Here is a 21,773-nt window from a genome sequence, read left to right on the forward strand (position 1 = left end):
TATACACTTATAATTATACAATAAAAATATTCCCCTGCCCAGTTTTATGTTTGTATAATGTATAATTTATGTTTGTATAAAGCGAAAGAGAGAGCGATTTTTGATATACAAATATTTTTGTCAACGATTTATACAAACAAGAGGCTAACAACAATTTATACAAATGGCCTGCCAGCGAAATTATACAAATCTGAAGAGGAGCCAACGAATTATACAATTGCTTCTTTTCGTATATATGTATAACGAAATAGACAACTTTCAATTGTATATGTATAGCGAATTATACATATATATGTTTGCTATGGAGCATAATTATGCAAACTTTGCTATAACATACAAATATGATTTTTTTGTTTGTTATATGTGAAAGTTGCTCTTAATAATTCAACCCTAACCCATTTTTGCTAGACCCAGTCCACTCAAATTAGGAGGGAAACATCATCTTTTTCACCTAAATCGTTTTCACTATTCAATTCACCACATAGAGGAGAATTCTTTGAAGAACATCTTTGCATCCTAGTTTTCGAACTAGGTATGTTCTAAAGAAATTTGCTTGATAGTACTCTGGAGCTCCAATAATTTTCGAACCAGTTAAAGAAATCGACCATAACTTTTGGATGTCACCAACCAAAACAACATCAGAATCAAGATAAATTACCCTTTCAACACAGGGCTGGATGATCTCAGCTAAATAAATCCTAGTATAGTTCAATGGATTATCAAGGGCTTGACGAATCGAAGATGATATCAATTTCTTCACTCGAAATTCATTAAAGCTGTAAACTTTGAAACTCAGAGATGGAAATATGGACTTCACCATCTTCTCAGGTCTTGAAAATCCTTATTCTTCGAAGCCACAAAATGGAAATAAACATTTTCTGGGCAAGATGAATGCTTGAGAACAGAGTGAACTGCTTCTACTGATCCTTTGACATCAAGAGTCATGGCTACATGTATAAAATTTGGGTCACAAGTTAACAAATTCGAATTTAAAATTGGACATTCTTGACTATTACGATACTCTAGAGATTCTTGCTGCAAAGATGCAAAGATGTATCAAATTTGGGTCGATTTCTTGCTGCAAAGATGCAGTACTACTGTTTATTTGAATGCAAAGATGTTCTTCAAAAAATTCTCCTCTATGTGGTGAATTGAATAGTGAAAACATTGAGGTGAAAAAGATGATGTTTCCCTCCTAATTTGAGTGGGCTGGATCTAGCAAAAATGAGTTAGGGTTGAATTATTAATTGGGTTAAAATTTTTAGTGGGTATCCTAGTTGGCAAGCCTATGTGGCGGAATTAGTGCCATGTGGCTTGCCAAACCATTTATGTTAAGTCTTAAGGGTAATTGTGGTCTCTTAGGATAACGGCAGGGGCATTTTTGATCCTAAAATGTAACGGAGGGTATAAGTGGTCTATATCTCATAGTTCAGGGGCAATTTTGACCCTTTTCCGTTTTCTTATTTATAATTTCTTACGTATCGTGCAAAATAAAAAGTAATCAATTAATATGAGACAAACGGAGTATCACATAAATTAAAATAAAAAAGATTACATATATTGGGTAAGCCCGTGCCAGCACGGGGTCATGTATCTAGTTTAACGTGTTCTTCAATTGAGCAACTGTAAAGGAAAGTGTGCAAGAATAAATGAATAAGCTCACACAAGCTTTTGAGTTAGATTTCAGTGTGAAGAAGATGAGCCCTCAAAGCATTAGTAACTGAATTCAGATTACCATGTTTGGGAGAGAACAACACTCACATCAGCCATAAATCTATTTTTAGTGGCGACTAAGGCTGCAATAATCATTCGCTAGTAAAATCTATTTTTTTCAAAAAAAAAAAAAAGATTATTAATTTTAGGTTGCAACCTAATTTTCTAAAATAAATAACATATACTATCAATATTAAAAACATCCAATATTATTACGAAAATCATCAAAATTACTTTTCGACTCAAATCTCCCACTACATTATGCATTATTGTAAATTTTATGCTTTTACATATGTCATAAAAATAAAATATATAGTGTCTTCAAACTTCACCTTGATCGATATCATTTGTGATTTTTTAAAAACAATGAAGAAAAAACACAAAATCATAATTTAACGTTAAAAATAAGTGAAAATCTTTAGTGACAATATTTTGGGCTTTTGTGGTGACTTTTGCTGCCGCTAAAATCCTAGTTATTCCAGCTTAGGTGGAGTGATTATTCCTATGTGGCATTCCACATTACTAAAAATTGGGTTGTGAACTCTTGAGGATATTTGTAGTCTCTTAGGATAACGGCGGAAGCATTTTTTATGCCAAAATGTAACAAAAGGTATAAATGATCTATTTCGCGTAGTTGAGCAACATTTTTGACCTTTTTCCCATTTATATATGATAATAAGAGTTTTCATGGCAATATAACAAACGGAATGATAATTAGAGAGCACAACAATGTTCTTATTTGCAAATTTATGTTGAGATTAAATCTCACTTTCTTTTCACTCCCTTACGCAGGAGGATTACCTTCTTCTAGTTGTTTAGACAATTTCCAAAAACGTTGTTCCCCAAACCTATTCTAAGTATGATTTAATTACTATATGCTATTTTCTAAATATTCCATATTAAAAAGTTACCAAAAGTTGTTTTTCCATAACATCTCACTTAGATAATTTCCAAAAATATAACTTTGTTTCCCAAACCTGTTCTAACTTCTAAGTAGGATTAAATTAATTACTACAGGTTATTTTCTAAATTTTCCATATTAAAAAGTTACCAAAATTTGTTTTTCCATAACCTATTCTACATAGAATTGCAACGTAATGTATGTATATGTATATATATTAGTTATAACCCTACTTCCATTACATAATTTTTACTTCCCAAAGTTTTTCAATCAACACAACAATGGCTGCATGTATTTCATCATTAGGTCATGATCAATATTCTTCCAAAATAAAATTCGATAAACTTTTCAGCTTGTCACACTATAAGAGATATTTCGACTTCTCTTCTCATGAAATTAATTATGATAATCCGGAAAATCATAGTAACAAGAAACTCAAATTTAGTCATGATGATGAATTTAGTAGTAACAAGTTACCATGCCTAAAAATGGTGGTTGGATCTTTATACTTACCTAAAGACAATCCAAACAAGCCTTTAGGTGAAGATGCACACTCCATGCATGAACTATACCAAACTATTGGTGTTGCTGATGGTGTTGGTGGCTGGGCACTACAAGGGATTGACGCTGGAATATACGCGAGAGAGGTGAAGCAATGAAAGGTGATCATGTGAACCCTAAAAGGGTTCTTGAAGAAGCATACAAAAACACAAATTCAAAAGGATCGTCCACAACTTGTATTATAACTCTTAACTCGGTGAAAAATACTATAGTTGCTGCTAATGTTGGTGATAGTGGATTTTTACTAATCAGAAAAGGAAAAATTACATACAAGTCGCCAATACAACAACGAGGATTTGGATGTCCGTATCAATTGGGAAACTGCAATTCAGATAATCCTAGTGTTGCTCAGGAGATGGAATTAAACATTGAGAAAGATGATATTTTAATGGTTGGGACGGATGAGATGCTTGATAATATATTTGAAAGTGAGATAGAGGAACTGGTTGAAAGAGCAATAGACCAGAAGTTGAAGGCAGAGGAGTTGGCTAGTCAAATTGGGAACATTGATTTGTATAATTCATTTGATAGATTTGCAGATACACCATATGCTAGAGCATCTGAGGGACGACATAAAGGAGGAAAAATTGATGATATTACTGTTGTTGTTGCTTATATACAATAAAATAATTAAATTTAGATGTAGTGATAAAAAAATAGAATGTTTTTGTTACGTTGGATATGAAGCACAAAATGTAATATGCAAACTTTATTATATAATGCAAATGTTATATTAAAGAAAAATTATCTTGGTGTTCGAATCAATTTATGCACATCTCAATTCAACTAAGTATGTACATTGAGGCAGAAGAATATTCACCCAAATCCTTTCGATAAAATAATTACACTATAAGTGAACTTGTGTATCCACCACTTACATGTTACTCCAATCAAATATTTTGTTGCATAGATATTGAAAGTGCACTAAAAAATCTACTTGTAAAGCACACTCGTCAATATTCTTTAAGTACTGATCATTTATTCTATGCTACATAGTCCAAAATTAATACATTATCAAGTAACTAACATTACTACAAAAGCAAATTTTGTTACAATCTCAATCAAAATTCAAGAAATATTGGAGCAAATAATAAAAGAGTATGTAGTTGTACTCCACAAGATGTGTGAGCTTAACTTTTGTAGTAGTAGAACTCTCCAAACAGACCTTGCACAACCACTTCCATCTCCCCTTGCTTAAGTTCAAGCTCATCATAGAAGATCTTATTTTTTTCATCATCTTCAAAGTGATTGGAAAATTCCATGTACAAATATATAGTCCCATTAGTATTATAAATTAATAATTATTTAAAAGTACAAATATATCTAAGACAATTTAGTGAAATGTAATTCTATTGCATTTAGTGAAATATGATTCCATTACAAAAATGAATGTTATTGATGTGAGGATATGAAATAAAATAACTTATAGGACAAACTAAGAGAAAAGACATAAAGTCACCATTGAAGTTGTCCCAAATTTTCAAAAAGACACCTTAACTTTGCGGGTGTCCTATTACCCCATTGAACAACTTCAAAATAGTATGTATACCCCATTTTTCATCCAATACCACTTAGACAAAAATATTTGTATGTTACGCACTAATAGTCACTTGCCACGTGTTAAAAATAATTTTAAAATATTTTTATCTGATTTCTTTGTTTTTTTTTTCTTCTATTTCTCTTAATTTCTTCTTCGCCTCAACTCTGTTCTTTTGCCATTCCCTTCCTGCTGCAACAATCGCCAAATCCGCTGTGGCGGGGCGAATTTTGCGGCAACCCTACCAATTATTTGTCAAACTACCACCAATTAATTTATTTATGAAAATAAACACCGTCAAATAATCAAAATCTAAATACTCAAAATATCACCAAGTCAAAATCTGACATTTAAATCACCACCTTCTCCAACTTCTTACTCCTAAATCGAGTTTCCCATAGTTTAACTACTCCCAAATCTCAATCTTGATTTGTAGGAGGAAAAAAATCACTAAACTAATTTGTTTTTTTTTTTAAAATGTAATAAGAATGAACACAATAACATTAGTTTTAAAAAAACAAAGACCAAAAAGGAAAAAGAGAAAAAGAAAAAAAATAGAAGGAAGCCATGGATGCTCAAGAAATATGGGTAAGCTAATGATGGTAGGGAAGATGAGAAAAAACATTTGAAAAATTAAAAACTATTCCTAATAAAGTTAAAAAAAATAATACATGGGTTTTTATATTTTTTCCAAAATAAGTCAAATTGGGAGTGCCACATGACAATTTTACGTTGGTCTAAAGCTGTATCAAGAGTCCTTCACGCTCCCATATTTCGTGACAACACGAGTGGTGTTAAAATTAGTCAAAAAGGTATATTTATTGTGGATTTAGATAGTTTCGTGGGGTAATAGGAAACTCGCAAACTTCAGGTGTCTTTTTGAAAATTAGGAACAACTCACATAATTTGGTATTCCACAAGTTGTAAGTAGTAGTCCATCTTCATTGAAAAAAAACGTCAATGAACTTAATATACATTAAGATTCAGTGATGTAGTTAGTATCGTCAATTTATATAGAAGTGTTGATACTTGATAGATCAGATTAAGCAAAAAACGACTTTGCAAGAAATAAGAAGTTTCCATAGGTTAACTTGTTGAGACAACATACTCAATCCAATATAATATATAGTTTCGGATACACTTAGGAGTGCATCTCACTGATAGTCCACCAAGCATATTCATGTCATCATGATGAAAACTACCATTACTTTGAGCAAAAAATTTAAAGTCAACTTTGATTTTTTTTTTTTTTTAAATGCAATTACTTCTTAACATATAAATTTGAAACTAAAATCCCAGATTCAAATCTCCCTTTTGTACCTTTGCATCTACTGGATGCCTTAATGAAATCTCACTTACTTCATAATTTTTTTTTACAGATTCAGCAATCATATTTTTCGTGACCATGTTGAAATAAATTTATGCTTTACAATTGTGAAATAACAATATAATATATAGTTTCGGATACACTTAGGATTGCATCTCACTGATAGTCCACCAAGCATATACATGCCAACATGATGAAAACTACCATTACTTTGAGCAAACAAATTAAAGGATCCCAAGTGTTATAAGGAAATGCTCTCCGTACAAATACATTGTTGGACCAAACAATAGCCAACAACAACTCCGTACAGACAAAGCAAATACAATCAAATGGATGATACTTTCTTGAAATCTCTATGGCCAAGAATTATGATTTTCATTAGTGATTCATAATTGTATGGAGGAATTTGAGTTGGAACGAATGAAATTCTTAGAGAAGGACTTACATTGAAGAAGAATCTTGAAAAAGATTGAAAGAATCTTGAATGGAGTCTTCTACTTTGATTTTTCCTTAGGGTTTTGTCTTAAGGTTTGAGAGAGAAGAGAATGATGTATTGAGAGATGAAAATCTGATTGTTTGGGTCTGTAATTAGTCGAAAAATTCGTTTAGGGTTTTCTTAGAGGTAAAAAAACAAAAAGGACCCTTTTTAATGTTTTCCCGTCGGCTAATTCATCACTGCACTGTATCAAGTTACTAAAATGGTCATAACTTTTTACTCAAACCTCAGATTATTGCGAAATTTGTGGCGTTGGAAAGAAGATTCAAATACCTTTAATTTGATATGTTATGGGCGACGTAACTCGTTATATTCTAAGAGATATGGTCATTTGAAGTTGACCCATGTAGAATCTTACATCAAAACTTAATCGGTAAGGAAACTTTCAACTCAACTTTGTTCTGGGAGATTCTAGTGACCTTAATTGATATCCAAAATCATTCTCACAAAAATAATTTAACTTTAAACATATGGGCAATTTAAGAATCACCCGATATGACCTTATATGTATATGAAAAATAGTTTGGGTCTTAACTTAGAAATTTTTGGGGTGTTGCAATATCTCCCCCTTGGAATCATTCGTCCTCGAATGACGGCTGGATTGAGAATGGAAAGAGTGTACTCTTACTATATTCAAGCCTAACTCAAAATCACAAAGTACTTAACACAAGATGATTATTCTGATCTAAATCACAAGATTCAGGTTCTATACCTCTTTAGGAAATCTCATCTCAAGAACACTACTCCTTACCACTACATCCAACCAATCTCGAGTCTTAATTAAGAACCACCTAATGCATCATGCCTTCATCCACACGATACCAACACCACATTCAAGACTAATACTATAACAACTCCATGACTCCTACTAACCACTCCTTATGAGAATTCCTCATTCTCACGTCACTTCTGCCAAACTCAACTTTCATGCATCACTCCAGGAAATGACTTATTACTCATCGTAAAACTTTATCTCCTTCTTCCTCCACATTTATAACCTTAGGTGGAATAAACACACCATTACTATCACAATAAGAAATCGCAGTCCTATTCTCTATCATCACACAACTACAATCATCAACAACACTCTCAAAGCTAAAAAGGATCACTAAATGAGCTTTAGGGAAAAATATCATAAGCATGATTCATTCAAGAAATCTGTTATAAGAATATGCATGACATAACATTATGTTGCTAGCCATTGAGAGTAAATCACGGATTCACAAAACTGAGAATACTATGGGATACGAGTGCTTATATGAGTAGGTTCATATCATGAAGCTGATATTCATAGCTTTATGGAGTAAGATTGAGATCAATGGGCTAAAGTTTCTGCCCCTCATTATGTGAACTGAGCATCGATGTGAATTTCTCTGAAATGTATGAGCATAGGTCATAGACACAATTCTAATATTAGGAATATCAACTTGATGTTTGTAATAACTGGACTTGAGGAATACGCAAGATTAGGAATGGATTGATACATCACTTAAACTCTTTCTGAAGACATCACTATATGATTCTCCCCACTTGACTTGGTTTTTCATCTCATCATCTCCCCATTAGGTCTAAAGCCGACACTTGAAGGCTATAGATCAATTCCATTATCTCTAAACTGATCTACATTCCCTTTACTCAAATACTCGGAAAAGGCTTATCTCATGGATACTGAACTCTCCATATGCAGGTAATAAGACTCCATATAAGACCTCTTTCTAAGATGTTTCTCTTAATCTCTTCTCATTAGCTTATAAGGCCACAATATTTAATAGGCTCTTCACTGACTATATAAAATCCTTTCTACCAAACTCTTAAGGGTGATAATTAATGCTTACATCAACCTACTCCACATTGACAACTCTATTATGTTATCTAGGCAATACATGGAAAACAATAAACTTAATTAGAACCTCATCTGGTTACATATAACCTCAGGTACACCTCTTAATGCTCTTGTTACTACTCTAATGACTTAGCCACACTTCACTACTCTTACCTCAAAGTTAGAATCCCATACTTGTACCACTCACCTTCATTGTAACTAACCTCTTAACTCCCCACCTACTCTATATCAAAACTACCTAATATCATCACTCTCATATTTCCTCCCTTTTGGTCATGACACTCATCTCAAATTCAAGCTTAATGTTTATTACTAAACCCAAATATTAATATGATTGCTCGCTTACTATACTAACTTACAACTACGAGATACAAATTAAGAAACACTCGCCCACTAAAACCTTATGACAAGTGGTGAATCTTTATTCTATGTCTACATACTTATGAATTTTCGTCACATTCAATTTAACGACTTAAGTACTATTTACTCATTCATTATACGTCATTGCCTAATTATTTCTATAACCCTTTGAATATTATGAGCTCTCCCTTAAAGATCATAAGCCTAGCTTAGAGCTATCACCTCAAGAATACTCCTGCTCTTCTATTCAACACCTACACTTGGTCGTTACTAACACAATGACACATAATCATAAACTCATTTCTAGTTAAAGTATACTCTACCTCATCTGATAGCATCCAAGGAAGCTCTACTCCATTGAACTATAAGGATGAAGCTTTAGAAACCCCAAGGAGGCCCATAACAAGATCTCAAACCAAGGAGTTCAATGATAAGCTCAATGGGCTTCAATCGCTGATCCAAAGGTTTCTTATTGGGGAAGAAGAGCTCAAGCCCAAGGGAGAGGAATTGTCCAAATGCTACAATTATTTGGTGGCCCAAATTCAAGCCCAAGATGAGGAATTTTAAGGTCCAATTTCGTGCAAATAAGGTCAAGAAGAGTCCAAGAATCAGCCACAACAAGAGTTGCTTTCTGCCCAAGTTTTGAGAGAAGACTAGTCAAACTTTCCAAGATTGTCAAGATTCTTTTCCTAGTTGGGATTTACCTTATTTATTTATTTATATATAGGTTATTAATATTTTCCTTAGTCTATTTATGGTCTCCTAAGTACCATTTAATGCTTTCCTAGAAGTACTAAATTTGTTCCTAGTTAGGTTACTTTATTTCCTTTCTAGAGTAGGATTCCTTGTAATTGTTTTTTTTAGGGTTTGGCTTCTTGGACGTTTTTCCCTTCTCCTATATATAGGAGTCTTTTTCATTCATTAAAGAAGAGTTTTAGATTGATATTAATAATATTTGAGAGAGTTCTTTGAACCTTTGTGACTTGTTCTTTGAGAATTTATCTTTAAACCTTTACTAGTTCATAGTTTAAGGTATAAAGTAACTTCTTCTTGTGATATCTTTGGTTTCTTTTTGGTATTCTTTAGAAGGTAATTAGTTTCTACATACTAATTATTGTCTTTAGTTACTCATAAAGCGGTCAAGATCCGAATCTATCGTTTTGATTCGTTTTCTCAAGTAAAGGCGTTAGAGTTCTACCATAAATCTATACGTTGTTACTTGGATCTTTTCAAGGCCTTAGAACATCTAATTCTTGGAAATTCGTGGATCTTTCCTTCGAATCTCCCATATCTTTAGTTAGTTTTGTTGTTTCTTTTCTTGTGCTTCCGCATTCTAATATTCAATTCTCTATTTGTGATCTCTTTTAACCTTGCTGTTATCATCATCCTAACTCACAACTATTCCTCTACTTTATATCCTAAACTCTACACAAGATTATTATTCCTTAGTCTACTCAAAAAGGAAACTCCTCATTAATAACTTATTGGGTGCATGACTATAATAACATAACTTGCCTCATCATTATCTCCCTTTCTTAAATTACTGAACCTCTGCATGCATTCTTCTAACTCTGAGCACTTTTACTACTACTATTTATAACATCATAACCCATACTACCTTTTCAGGTGAAAACACTACCTAAACTCTAAAACGCACTTCCTTATAAGGGTCTCAACTGAAACAAGGTTTAAAGAAGAGAGTCTAGGAGTACATCTCCCTTTTAGCTCGAACGCACGATTCATATGAATAAAAGTGCATTCTTTTGAATCTCAACACTTAAGCTCACACACAGGCTTCTCTCAAGCCCCTTTGTATTGTCATGACTTTCTCAAGACTCTTGCTGAGAGTAACTCATTGATATGAAACTGGATTTGCTTTTTAACTACCTTGAGTATGAGGGGTAGTCGAATGGATATTAGAAACACACGAGTATGAATAAGTTTTTTATGACATAGTTCTACTGCACGATTTAGAGTATGAAAGAAGGGAAACTTTTCTTAAATGTCTGTAGTCCCTCATTTATAGAACTCGGGCCCTCACAACCATAAACAAGATCCAACCGACACGACTTCATAGACACCCTAGGACACTTGAACTCTGTGCTCTGATACCAAGTTTGTCACGACCCGAGCCTACACCCTAGACATGGCCGACACTCGAGAACCATTGCTGGCCCTCAAGCGAACCCTCATCCTGACTGACTTCAAGTGGAAGAATAACTTGAGCATACATAAGCATCAAATTGAAAGAAACGTTTTAAAATTTTTTCTTGAATCTCAAAACTTTGCTAAATATACTGAGTATTAAACATAAGTTTTAAATAAAATAACTGAGACTAAAAGACTCTCCAAAACTATTTATCTATGAAGCCTCTACTATACAAATATAAGTGTCGGGACAAGACCCATGACTCCTCAAGGGAACTACTACTAACAACTCATAAAAACTAGAGTCCTCCAGAAGAAAAAGAGGTCTTACTCAAAAGCTGACGAAATGATCTCAACGGACTCTTGTTGAGGATCCTAAGAACCTGTATCTGCATTACTAAAAGATGTAGGTCGAATGACATCAATACATTAAATGTACGAGTATGTAATATAGCTGAATAACAAATAACTGAATGAAAGGACTGCAATAGATAAAACATAAACTCAACTGAATATAATGGATTAAAGGAGTGAAATCGTTTAAAGCTTTACAAAAACACTTACTCACCTATGAAACTCAACATAATAAGTGATTTAATAAAAATACACTTCTAACTCTATTTTGGAGATTCTCTAACCGAAAACCATCACTATGAGCTACATGATGATACAATGTCTCGCTTACGTTGCTAGAACTATCCTATACCTTGCCGGGGTATAGAACACCTCAACTAAGTGGATCCACTAAGCTCTGCCCAAAGTCACTTAGGATTAATCTAAAAAGTATTATCCTGTACCCATGTTGGTATACATGGTTTATGAGGAATATGAGTTGTCTGAACTCAATCCCATATGTGTGCTCAATACTACTGCCAATAATATATACTCATGCTTAATGTTTAACCAAAAACATGCTTTTCCTCTAGTTTGAGATAATTGCTCAAACTATCCTCTTAAAAGAGGTAACTGCTCTTGAAATATCTTTGAACTCATAACTCATTTAGAAATCAAAGTTTCTCTTTCATCAATGTAAAAACGGATACCTTTGGGAATACTTAGTTCCCCTATACTTTTACTCAATTCATATTTTGAAAAATCTTTCTTAAAAATATATCAAAATCATATTGTGATGTGATCATTGATGACTCGGGAAATCATACTGCATAAACATTGATGGCATAACTAGATACCATACTGCTTAAACATTGATGGCATACTCGATTGTCATACTAATCATGTTTTAGAAATTCTTTCTCAAAACTCATCTTTACTTTCTCAAGAACTCAGTTTAAAACTCAAATGTTGGCTTTAGAAAGTTTCTCAAAGTTTAAAACTCAATTCATAGGGTTCATGCAGAATTATGGACATGAACGACTCAACCCAGGGGTCTTAATAGCAATATGGAAACTTGGTACTCAGAACTCAACTATACTACTCATCTAAAAAATACTCAATTCATAGGATTCATTTTGAAATATAGACATGATCGAATCAACTCAAGAATCTTAATGCATAACATATAACCATTCAAAATTGAGGAATAGAATTTCAAAAAGAATCAGGAACTCGAAAACTCAAAATTAACTCATCTTAAGAATAATCAAATCTAGGGGTAGAATCCTAGATTTCTCTTTTGTTGATTTGAAAGTAGATGTAGGGCGTGATGATGAACTAGTCCAACACTATGATAGCCTTACATACCTGGAAGAACAAGCTTCTTGAAGAATCTTGAAAAAGAACTTGGTTAGAAGCCTTGAAACCCTAGCTTGAAGGAAAACAATCAAGAAAACCTTTCTTAAGATTCTTGAATTACTTTCTTGAAATATCTATGGCCAAGAATTATGATTTTCATTAGTGATTTATAATTGTATGGAGTAATTTGAGTTAGAAAGAATGAAATTTTTGGAGAAGGACTTACATTGAAGAAGAATCTTGAAAAAGATTGAAAGAATCTTGAATGAAGTCTTCTACTTTGATTTTTCCTTAGGGTTTCATCTTAGTGTTTGAGAGAAAAGAGAATGATGTATTAAGAGATGAAAATCTGATTATTTTGGGTCTTTAATTAGTCAAGAAATTCGTTTAGGGTTTTCATAGAGGTAAAAAGACAAAAAGGACCTTTTTTAATGTTTTTTGGTCGGCTAATTCGTCACTGCACTATATCAGGTTATTAAAATGGTCATAACGTTTTACTCAAACCTCGGATTGTTGCAAAATTGGTGGCATTGGAAAGAAGGTTCAAATAACTTTAATTTGATTGGTTATGGACCACATAACTCGTTATATTCTAAGAGATATGGTTGTTTGAAGTTGATCCAATTAGAATCTTTCATCAAAACTTAATTTGTAAGGAAACTTTCGACTCAACTTTGTGCTAGGAGATTCTAGTAACCTTAATTGATATCCAAAATCATTCTCACACTAAAGAATTTAACTTTACACATATGGGCAATTTAAGAATCACCCAATACGACCTTATATGTAAATGAAGAATAGTTCGGGTCTTAACTTAGAAATTTTTGGAGTGTTACAATTCATATGTTTCTCCGCAATCAAGGAGCGATCATATTAGACCTTACTTGAAAATAAGTGAAATTCACTTTTTATATACATTTTTTACTTTTATTTCTTTTTTCTTTTTTTTCTTTGTAATTATCACGACCCGACTCTATATTGTGGATGTGGCCGAAACTCAGAAGCATTATTCGTTATTCCCTCAAGTTGATGAGTTTAAATAGTGGTTATAAATAATGTAAATATAGAAAGAAATTAATAATATACTATGCACAATCTCCTAAATGCTTAATTAAAGGGATTAGGGAATATCACAATCTCCTAAATGCTTAACTAAAGAAATTAGAGAATATTCACTACACCATTTTAGGTCTACAGCCACACTAATTCTGGACTACGTTTGTAAAGTGTTGCCTAAAGTAATTTTGGCAACGCTTTTAAAACCAAAGTTTTTTACTTTTAGTTACAATAATATTGGCAACACTTCAAAAGTGTACTCTTTAATGGTATAAGCTACACTTTATAAGTGTTGTTACAATATGATATAATTGGCAACACCTATTTACATATATGGACACACTTTTAAAGTGTCCTATTTTTATATTTGAAAAAACAACACATTATAAGTGTGGCTTTAAAATTTTCACTAAAATATTATATTTCCTCCAATATTTTTAACTCTCTCTCCCATTTTTATTAAGAAAAAAATATATCATAAAACATTAAAAAATACTTTCCCCCCAAATCAGAACTGAAGTACTGAAGAACACAGTGAGTCCCCCAAATCGAGCTGAAAAGTTTTCTCTCCGTCAAACTTTCTCGCAGAATCACGGAAGAACACGCTGAATATCTGAAGAACTTCTCGCTGAATCGCTGAAGGTTTGTCAGGTAAGTCATAAAACATTAACACTATCTTTTTCCCCAAATCAGAAAAACCTTCCGTCTATTTGAAGAGCACGATTTTCTCTCCAAACTAATTCTGAAGAACACGATTTCGGTCAAACATTCTCACAGGTTTCACTATTTCACATTGAAAGGCTGAAGAACACTATTTCACGATATCTTGCTGAAGAGCTGAAGGTTACGCCTCACAAATGAACACGCCTCACTAAAATGCTTCACTTGAGAAGATGGTGTCTTAAAGCTTCATCACATTTTTTTGGAATAGGGTTTATCAGGTAAGAAATTGTATCTTTGAAAGTCTAAATTTTAGCTTTAGGATTTTGATATTCTTGTGTCAGCATATACAATTTTTGTTGATTTTTGGAAGTCTAGCTCATAGTTGTATTACCCACATACGTTTTGATATTCGCCTGGACAGTTCTGAATGAGACATGCCTTACTCAGTATAATATGATGATAAGGAAAATTCAGCTATCCAACAGATGTAATATGTGTAAAAAGAAGGGGAAACAACAACATAATAGGCTGTCATTTGTCTTAATCTTGAAGCCTAGCTCTTGTTTACTTGTTCTCTTTTCCAATGGAGGTATGTTCATTGCTAAGGGTGGTAGTAAGGTTCTGGTGGAGCCTCATAGACATGGAGGCGTGTTCATTGCTAAGGGCAAGGAAGATGATCTTTGTACTAAGAATTGGTACCCGGTGAAGCCGTCTACAATGAAAAGAGAATCTCTGTTCAGGTTATAACCTTTCTTTTATCTTTATCCACCACTTACATCTAGAAGTATTATCATCACTAAGTCACATGTTTCTGCTACTTGCACCTTCTGGAGCTTAATTTATCACATTTTGCACTAATGTTGCAGTATCCTTAATCTCTAATTACTACATGCATAAATATTTTTTTGTTTTTTTTCCCGCCAAACTTGTTAAACGTTTAGAAGCCTTGTTAATGTTCTTAAAATTGGGAAGTCATTGTGTCTATGATCCTAAGCAATTTCTTAGAATGTTCAAGTTTTTAAAAGGGATTGTGATTTCGTAGTTCTATGTTTATGAGCTACTTAATGTATTATTGATATTCTTCAAGCTCAATCAGATATTTCCTTGTTTTGAATTTCTTTATCTTTCATTCTTTAGCCAAATGAGGTTTTTCATGTGTATCTCTTAACTTTACTATTTTGTTAACTTGCTGTAGTATCTCTTGATTACTTACGAGTTTTGGACTATCATGTATCTGCACGTTATATGTGCATTTTCCTTTTTGTTGGCACTTTGAATCATGCTCTTTTGTTTATTACAACATATATTTGCACCTTCATTTAGCTCGGGTACTTGTCCATTATTGTCGCTTACTGCAGATCAAGCTTGAGATTAAGATATTGTAGAATCATTGTGGTGAACCTAATATTGTGAAGTTACTCAATATTGTCAGAGATCAGCTGTCGAAGACCCCAAGTCTTATATTTGAATAGGTGAATAACACAGATTTTGAAGTGCTTTATCCAATTCTTTCTGACTTTGACGTTAGATATTACATCCATGAGATATTACAGTTGTTGCAGCCGAGGCGAAAGAAGTAGCAGTCTTTGCATCATCTTCAGAATCTTTCTCAAAGTCAAACATTAATTGCAGCATTGAGGAGAACCTTGTTCGATATCAAGCTGTTACATGTGCTTCCGAAAAGATGGCAATACGAATTCACGGGTAATGAAAGATCTTATACTTGAGCACAAGGTTGATTTAGTTCCATTTTTCCTTCAGTACTGAAGTAGGTTCTGCAAATTGGGCATGCATTTTGTGTTGGCATATTTTTATATTGAAAGAATTGCCTTTTGTTTTCTGTTATCACTGTGACTTCGAATCATTTTCTTTTGGCAATTATTTTGAAGTGAGTAATCTCAGGCCTGCTGCAAATTCACCCCAAACATTGCAAATTCACTGCTGTTTGCCAAAAGATCATATATTGAAACAATACTTTTTCTGAGACAAAACTTCTTATCTTGTTGGATATTGATTCCTGTTCAGTCATGCAAAGTACAAGTTACAGCTCCTGAAATTTTGACATTTATGCTAAAGTTAGACAATGCACTAGAAAGGCAGATATTCAGAAGAATTTATGAAGTTCTTAACAATCTGCAAGGAATGAACTTAGTAAGTTTTCTCAAGTCTTAAAGATTTTGACGAGTAAAGCAGAGTTCTGTTATAATTCATTATGCTAGAATATTAGAGTCCGTAAGAGGTAAATGTTAAGGTTGTAAAAGAAAAAAAGAGATTTGAGAATGAATTGCTTGCTTAATCCCTCAAGTATGTTCTTAAGTTGCCATAAATATTCTCAATTTTTGGAGCCACAAAGTAATTTGTAAGAATATTTACTAGTAATTTGTAGCTGCACTAGTACTTTCATCTGCATTTTAAAGTGTTTTAAATTTCAGTTCTTTTCACTTGCAACAACCACTGGGCAATCTATCTTCACATCGGTGCAAGATTGTTTAGTATGACATTTCAAGAGGATATAACCTTAGCTTAAGATAGATATGGCTTATCCCTGACAGTTGATGGAAGAAAAAACCTTATCCTACGACACAACTCTCTTAATTCATGATACAAAAAACCACATTAGATTAAAAAGTATCTCATCCTACTCTTTCTTGCATTCTCAAACTTGACCCTTTTGTGTGACAGACAGTCTCTTCATTTCCTAAAACCGAATAAGGGAAATTCTTTCTGTGGGTTCTCCTTTTCCTCTAACCGGCAATGTTGTAGCTTATGTAAATACTTCATCTTCTCGTCCAAGGTACATTTTAGTGGCTACCAGGAATGTAAATTTATTATTTTAAATTATAATCTTGGTCATTTACTCCTATAACTTACTTTATGAATTCAAATAAATTGTACTGATGTTAATAATTGCTGCAGTTTCTCGTGGTGAATTTAGTGGAAAACTACTACTGAAAGGTTGAAGTGGTTTTCTGTTGCACAAAATTGATGCTTTTTAGGAATGAAGTTGCTTGATATAATCTTCCTTGTCAATTGAGCAGTAGTGTTTGTTCTTTCTTTTTTCAGTTGCCAAAATCACATCTGAGGCAGGTGCAGAATAAAGCAGAAGTTGAAGCAGCCAATACTGGAATGGCTTGGTGTATCCAGCACGACTGTAGCAGAATCATCCTTGAGGTTGACTCGGAGCAAGTGACCAAATGGTACAACAATAGCATTGCACCTCCATGGAGCATAACTGGCCTCATTCATCAACCTCATACTAATTTAATACAACTTCTACTACAATATACCAACATGAAATTGGCAATCAAACACAATCCTACAAGGACAACACTAAGACATTTAGCTGAAGCAGGTGATGGCTAATCTTTGGAGTCTATGAGTTGTGTGTACTTTTCACTTTGTTGTTGAGGTTTGTCACTAACAACAACCTGTTTTTCTTTGTTACTAGGATCATTTTTGTTAGCTGTAGCATTTTGTGTTTGAGGGTTGTCACTAACAACAACTTGTTTATGTTCATGTCTCAAAGGAATAACATTTTGACTGACTTGCTCATTTACAACAGGTTGTAAATGATTTTCAGAATTAGTGTTACCAACTTGACTAGGAGCATAGTTATGAGACTTACCTTGTATGCAGTAGAGTGTCTTGGTGTGGTTGGAGTTGATTTTCCTCTTTTTCTATGCTTTGTTTGGTGCGACTGCTATCCTGATTTACATGTCTGCATTAGAATATCTTTGGATATTTCTCCTGCTGCCCCTGTTATATATCTGCTGCAATCTGATATAATACAGTGCTGCCTGAACTCAAAAAATCTGCAGTCTGCAATCTGCAATCTGGAACTGCTGCAATATGCAATTTGGAATTTCTTGCCTCTTCTATAACTGCTGCAATCAGATTTGTTGTACATGGTTTGTTTTGATTTTTAATTTCATTTTAAATATGTAGGGAAATTGAGGTGATCAAATTTGAAGGGGTCCGCCACAAGTCAATTTGATCTCGTTGAAGTGGATGATGATGAAGAGTTTTTGAACTATTGTAGAAGTTTGAATACATTATATTTGATTTGTGAAATATATTCATTGCTAGAATATATTGAACTATTGTAAGAGTACTTTTTGAACAATTGTGTACACATATTTAGAATATTGTTGTATAAGTATGTGTAAAGTACACAAGACGTACTATCTTTTGAAGTTTATTGCAAATCTATATATTTGAATTACTTATGAGCCAATTTAATGCTTGAGATTATTTATAGCAAAATAATATTGGTGTTTTTTAATTAGAAATTGTGGCATATAAATATTTTATAGCCAAAATGATATGGCCACACTTAAAAGTGTAGCCATAGGACTGTAAATTGTGGTATGCACATGGGGCAAGGACTACACTTCAAAGTGTTGTCATACATTAGATAGAAAAGGCAACACTTACAAATCGTGGGCAATAAGGAAGCTAAGGCCACGCTTATAAGTGTAGCTGTATGAGATAGAAATGTTGCTATTTGAGGTAAATAAAAGCGTTGCCATTTTGCCTTTTAGGCTACGCTTTTAAGCGTAGCTGATAAGGCAACACTTGAAAAGTGTTGCCTAAACTCTAAGGTAACGCTACTTTCGGGCACCCCTGGAAAAGTGTTGCTTAAAGTCCAAAAGTGTAGCCCTTTATCAAAGGCCACACTTTTTGCTAGTTTAGGCAACACTTTACTGGGGGTGGCCGTAGGCCTAAAATGGTGTAGTGATTTTCATATCTACACTATCTAATTATACCATAATTAACACTCCCCCTTAAGCTGGAGCGTATAAGTCATATGCTCCTAGTTTTCCATGAATATAGACAATTATGGATCATCAGAATGAGTTTTTGAAAATATTTGTCAGTTGATCTTTTGAGTTGACAAAACTCGTGGCGATGTATCCTGACTCAATCTTCTCTCGAATGAAGAAATAATCTATTTCAATGTGCTTTGTTCTTTCATGAAACACGACATTAGAAGCAATATGTAGTACAACTCGGTTATCACAAATCAATGCCATTGGTTCAACTCCTCCCACCTTCAATTCTCGGAGAAGTTGTTTTAACCATAGAAGCTCACACGTAGCTAATGTCATAGCTCGATACTTTGCTTATGCTCTTGATCTAATTATGACAACTTACTTTTTTACTCTTCCAAGATATGAAATTGCCTCCAATTAGAACACAATAACCTAAAGTGGACAACCTATCAGAAGAAGATCCAGCCCAATCTGCATCAGAATATCCAACAATGTTGGTGTGTCCCTTATCTTCATACATAAACCTTATTTTGAAGTGCTTTTGATATATTGCATGAGTCACGACCCAGGGGTACCTCCTAGATGTAACATGGTGTATAGAACCCCGAAGAACTCCATACAAGCCACTTAGCTCTCATTAAATAAGAAATAGAAAAATAAGAGCAAAATAATAGTCCAAGTCTAAAACATTTTATAAAAGTATAGCGCAAGTCTAATACATTTATCTCATCATAGCCATCTAATACAATAGAATGAAATTGGGCCTAGCCCAAACATCATGTCCAAAAGAGAAAATATATGAAAGAAAGTGAAAAAATAAAACTCCATCCTCGAAGCATGAGGACTTACCAGAGCTCGGAAATCTCAAACTTAACCACTAGTCACAAAACTGAGTACCCTGACAACCTGACCCTACATTTGGGGAAATGTAGGCAAGAGTATACGTTAATACAAAAACAATGTACCAAGTATGATAGCCATCCATAAAACATTTAAATCATGCAAAAAGGGACATTTCATTTCATGACATGCAATCAACAAAGCTAACACATGATATAACGGAGTTAGAAAACACAAGTCATAACATCATGGTCAATGCAAGCTAACTTCATCTTTAAATTATTTGAACTAATATGCGATACTTCTTGAAGTAACCTTAGTTCATTATTATTTGTGGGGAATCATACTTAACCGACATAGAGACCATGATAGCTATAACATGATCCCCAATGTCTCCCACACTTATGGGGGAACATAGTTAAGGATTAAGAAGATTGTTACTAGAAACCCGACGGGGGAGTCTGTATCTTATGAGATTGCTTCTAGAAACACAACCTCTACTACGGGAGAGCTTCCATCTCATCATCAATATCCTCTCGGTGCTAAGCATACATCCCAGGGAATAGTTATTTCTTACTTGACTTTATTATTCATTGAAAGGTGCCCTTGGACAACCAATCCAAGCTAGTTCATTAGGATAGCTCTAACTCTTTTGATTCAATTAGGTGAGAACGCCTTTCAACCTAAGAATCCTTTCTATATGAGAAAACCGTTCACATCATGCTATTATATGTTTAGTGAGAATATCCTTTGACAACACAACATTATCATTGGTACTTTACTCTCAAAGCGCCTTAAAACATTTTCATAGATTTCATAAGAAAATGCATAAGTCCATAATTTACCTCTTGAGGCTCAAAACCCACTTTCAATCATCAATGATTAGAAAACATGGTTTAGATATGAATTTCATCATAAAATTATGTAGAGCTTGCAATACATGCTCAATTTCATAAAACTCTTCCTTGAAGATCAAAATCCCACATCATGTGATTCATAACTTGAAAACATAGGGATTGCATGGGTTCATGAGGAAATCATCATAATATCATAGTATTTCATCAATTCATGCATAAAAGATCATAATTCAATCATTTAAATCATTAATGAAAGGAACCCCATGATAATTGAAGAAAACCCTAACTCAATTGGGGAATTCTACCTTTAGAAATAGAGGAATTTGGGAACTCTATGAATTGAAGGAATCCATGTATGAAAACTATCATACCTTGAATCCAAAAGCTAGCCTTCAATGGTGGAATTGAGACCTTGACTTGAAACCCTAGGTTGAATCTTCTTCTTCAAGTTTCTAGAGAGAAATATTTGGAGAACTCTTCTTTTGTGAATTTGGAAGAATGAAGTAAATGAGTTAATTTGGGGATTGAAAAAGCTTATATAGGGGTCTTAGTGAAGGGTAAAATGACATAGTATAAGAAATAATTAATTAGGAAAAGACCTAACGACTCCTGGAAAAAAACTGACAACTGACCACATACGAACCCAGTCGACGGACCGTTGTTTGACTCACGACTTGTCCTGGTGGACCGTGGTTGGTCATTAGAAACCACACTTTTGGCCAGTGAACCACGGACCCTAACCACAAACAGTGGTCTAACCTACGGTCCGTAGGTCGAGCAGTGGTCCTGGACCTCAATTCACATGGCAGGGTGGCTAACCCACAGACCCTCCTACGGTCCGTGGTTGGCCTCCGTGGCTGGCACCTGCAACTTCCCGAAATTTGGTTCATTTCTCTTTTTGGAATACGGGGTGTTACAATATCTCTCCCTTTGGACCATTCGTCCTCAAATGAGATTCAAGCTGGTTCTAAAAGAGTAGGAGAGAAACTAACAACCCAACCTACAAT

The 21,773-nt window shown here is 33.8% G+C and overlaps 2 protein-coding genes and 1 long non-coding RNA gene across 8 annotated transcripts; 2 read left to right on the forward strand and 1 right to left on the reverse strand.

Annotated features, from left to right (window-relative positions):
• Window positions 1-469: 469 nt before the first annotated feature.
• On the reverse strand, window positions 470-945 carry LOC107062850 (probable galacturonosyltransferase-like 10). The gene is made up of 2 exons (XM_015313985.1): window positions 818-945; window positions 470-776 (listed from the first exon to the last, which is right to left on the reverse strand). Exons 1-2 carry the CDS (start codon window positions 943-945, stop codon window positions 470-472), a joined length of 435 nt encoding a protein of 144 aa, XP_015169471.1.
• A 2,324-nt stretch (window positions 946-3,269) lies between these two features.
• On the forward strand, window positions 3,270-3,800 carry LOC107062851 (probable protein phosphatase 2C 80). The gene has a single exon (XM_015313996.1). The coding sequence runs from the start codon at window positions 3,270-3,272 to the stop codon at window positions 3,798-3,800; it is 531 nt and encodes a 176-aa protein (XP_015169482.1).
• Window positions 3,801-14,132: 10,332 nt separating this feature from the next.
• LOC102583133 (uncharacterized) lies at window positions 14,133-18,417 on the forward strand. Of its 6 annotated transcripts, none has more exons than XR_001474851.1 (8): window positions 14,133-14,285; window positions 14,412-14,575; window positions 14,887-15,037; window positions 15,656-15,769; window positions 15,851-16,001; window positions 16,980-17,252; window positions 17,361-17,649; window positions 18,243-18,417. It is a non-coding gene; the product is annotated as an uncharacterized lncRNA (long non-coding RNA). The 6 variants fall into 6 exon arrangements; XR_001474847.1 differs by having other exon boundaries at window positions 16,980-17,091; window positions 17,214-17,649; XR_001474844.1 differs by having other exon boundaries at window positions 16,980-17,649.
• The last annotated feature ends 3,356 nt before the right edge of the window (window positions 18,418-21,773 follow it).

The sequence above is a fragment of the Solanum tuberosum genome, unplaced genomic scaffold (assembly GCF_000226075.1).
Source record: "Solanum tuberosum cultivar DM 1-3 516 R44 unplaced genomic scaffold, SolTub_3.0 scf00014, whole genome shotgun sequence".
NCBI lineage: Eukaryota > Viridiplantae > Streptophyta > Magnoliopsida > Solanales > Solanaceae > Solanum > Solanum tuberosum.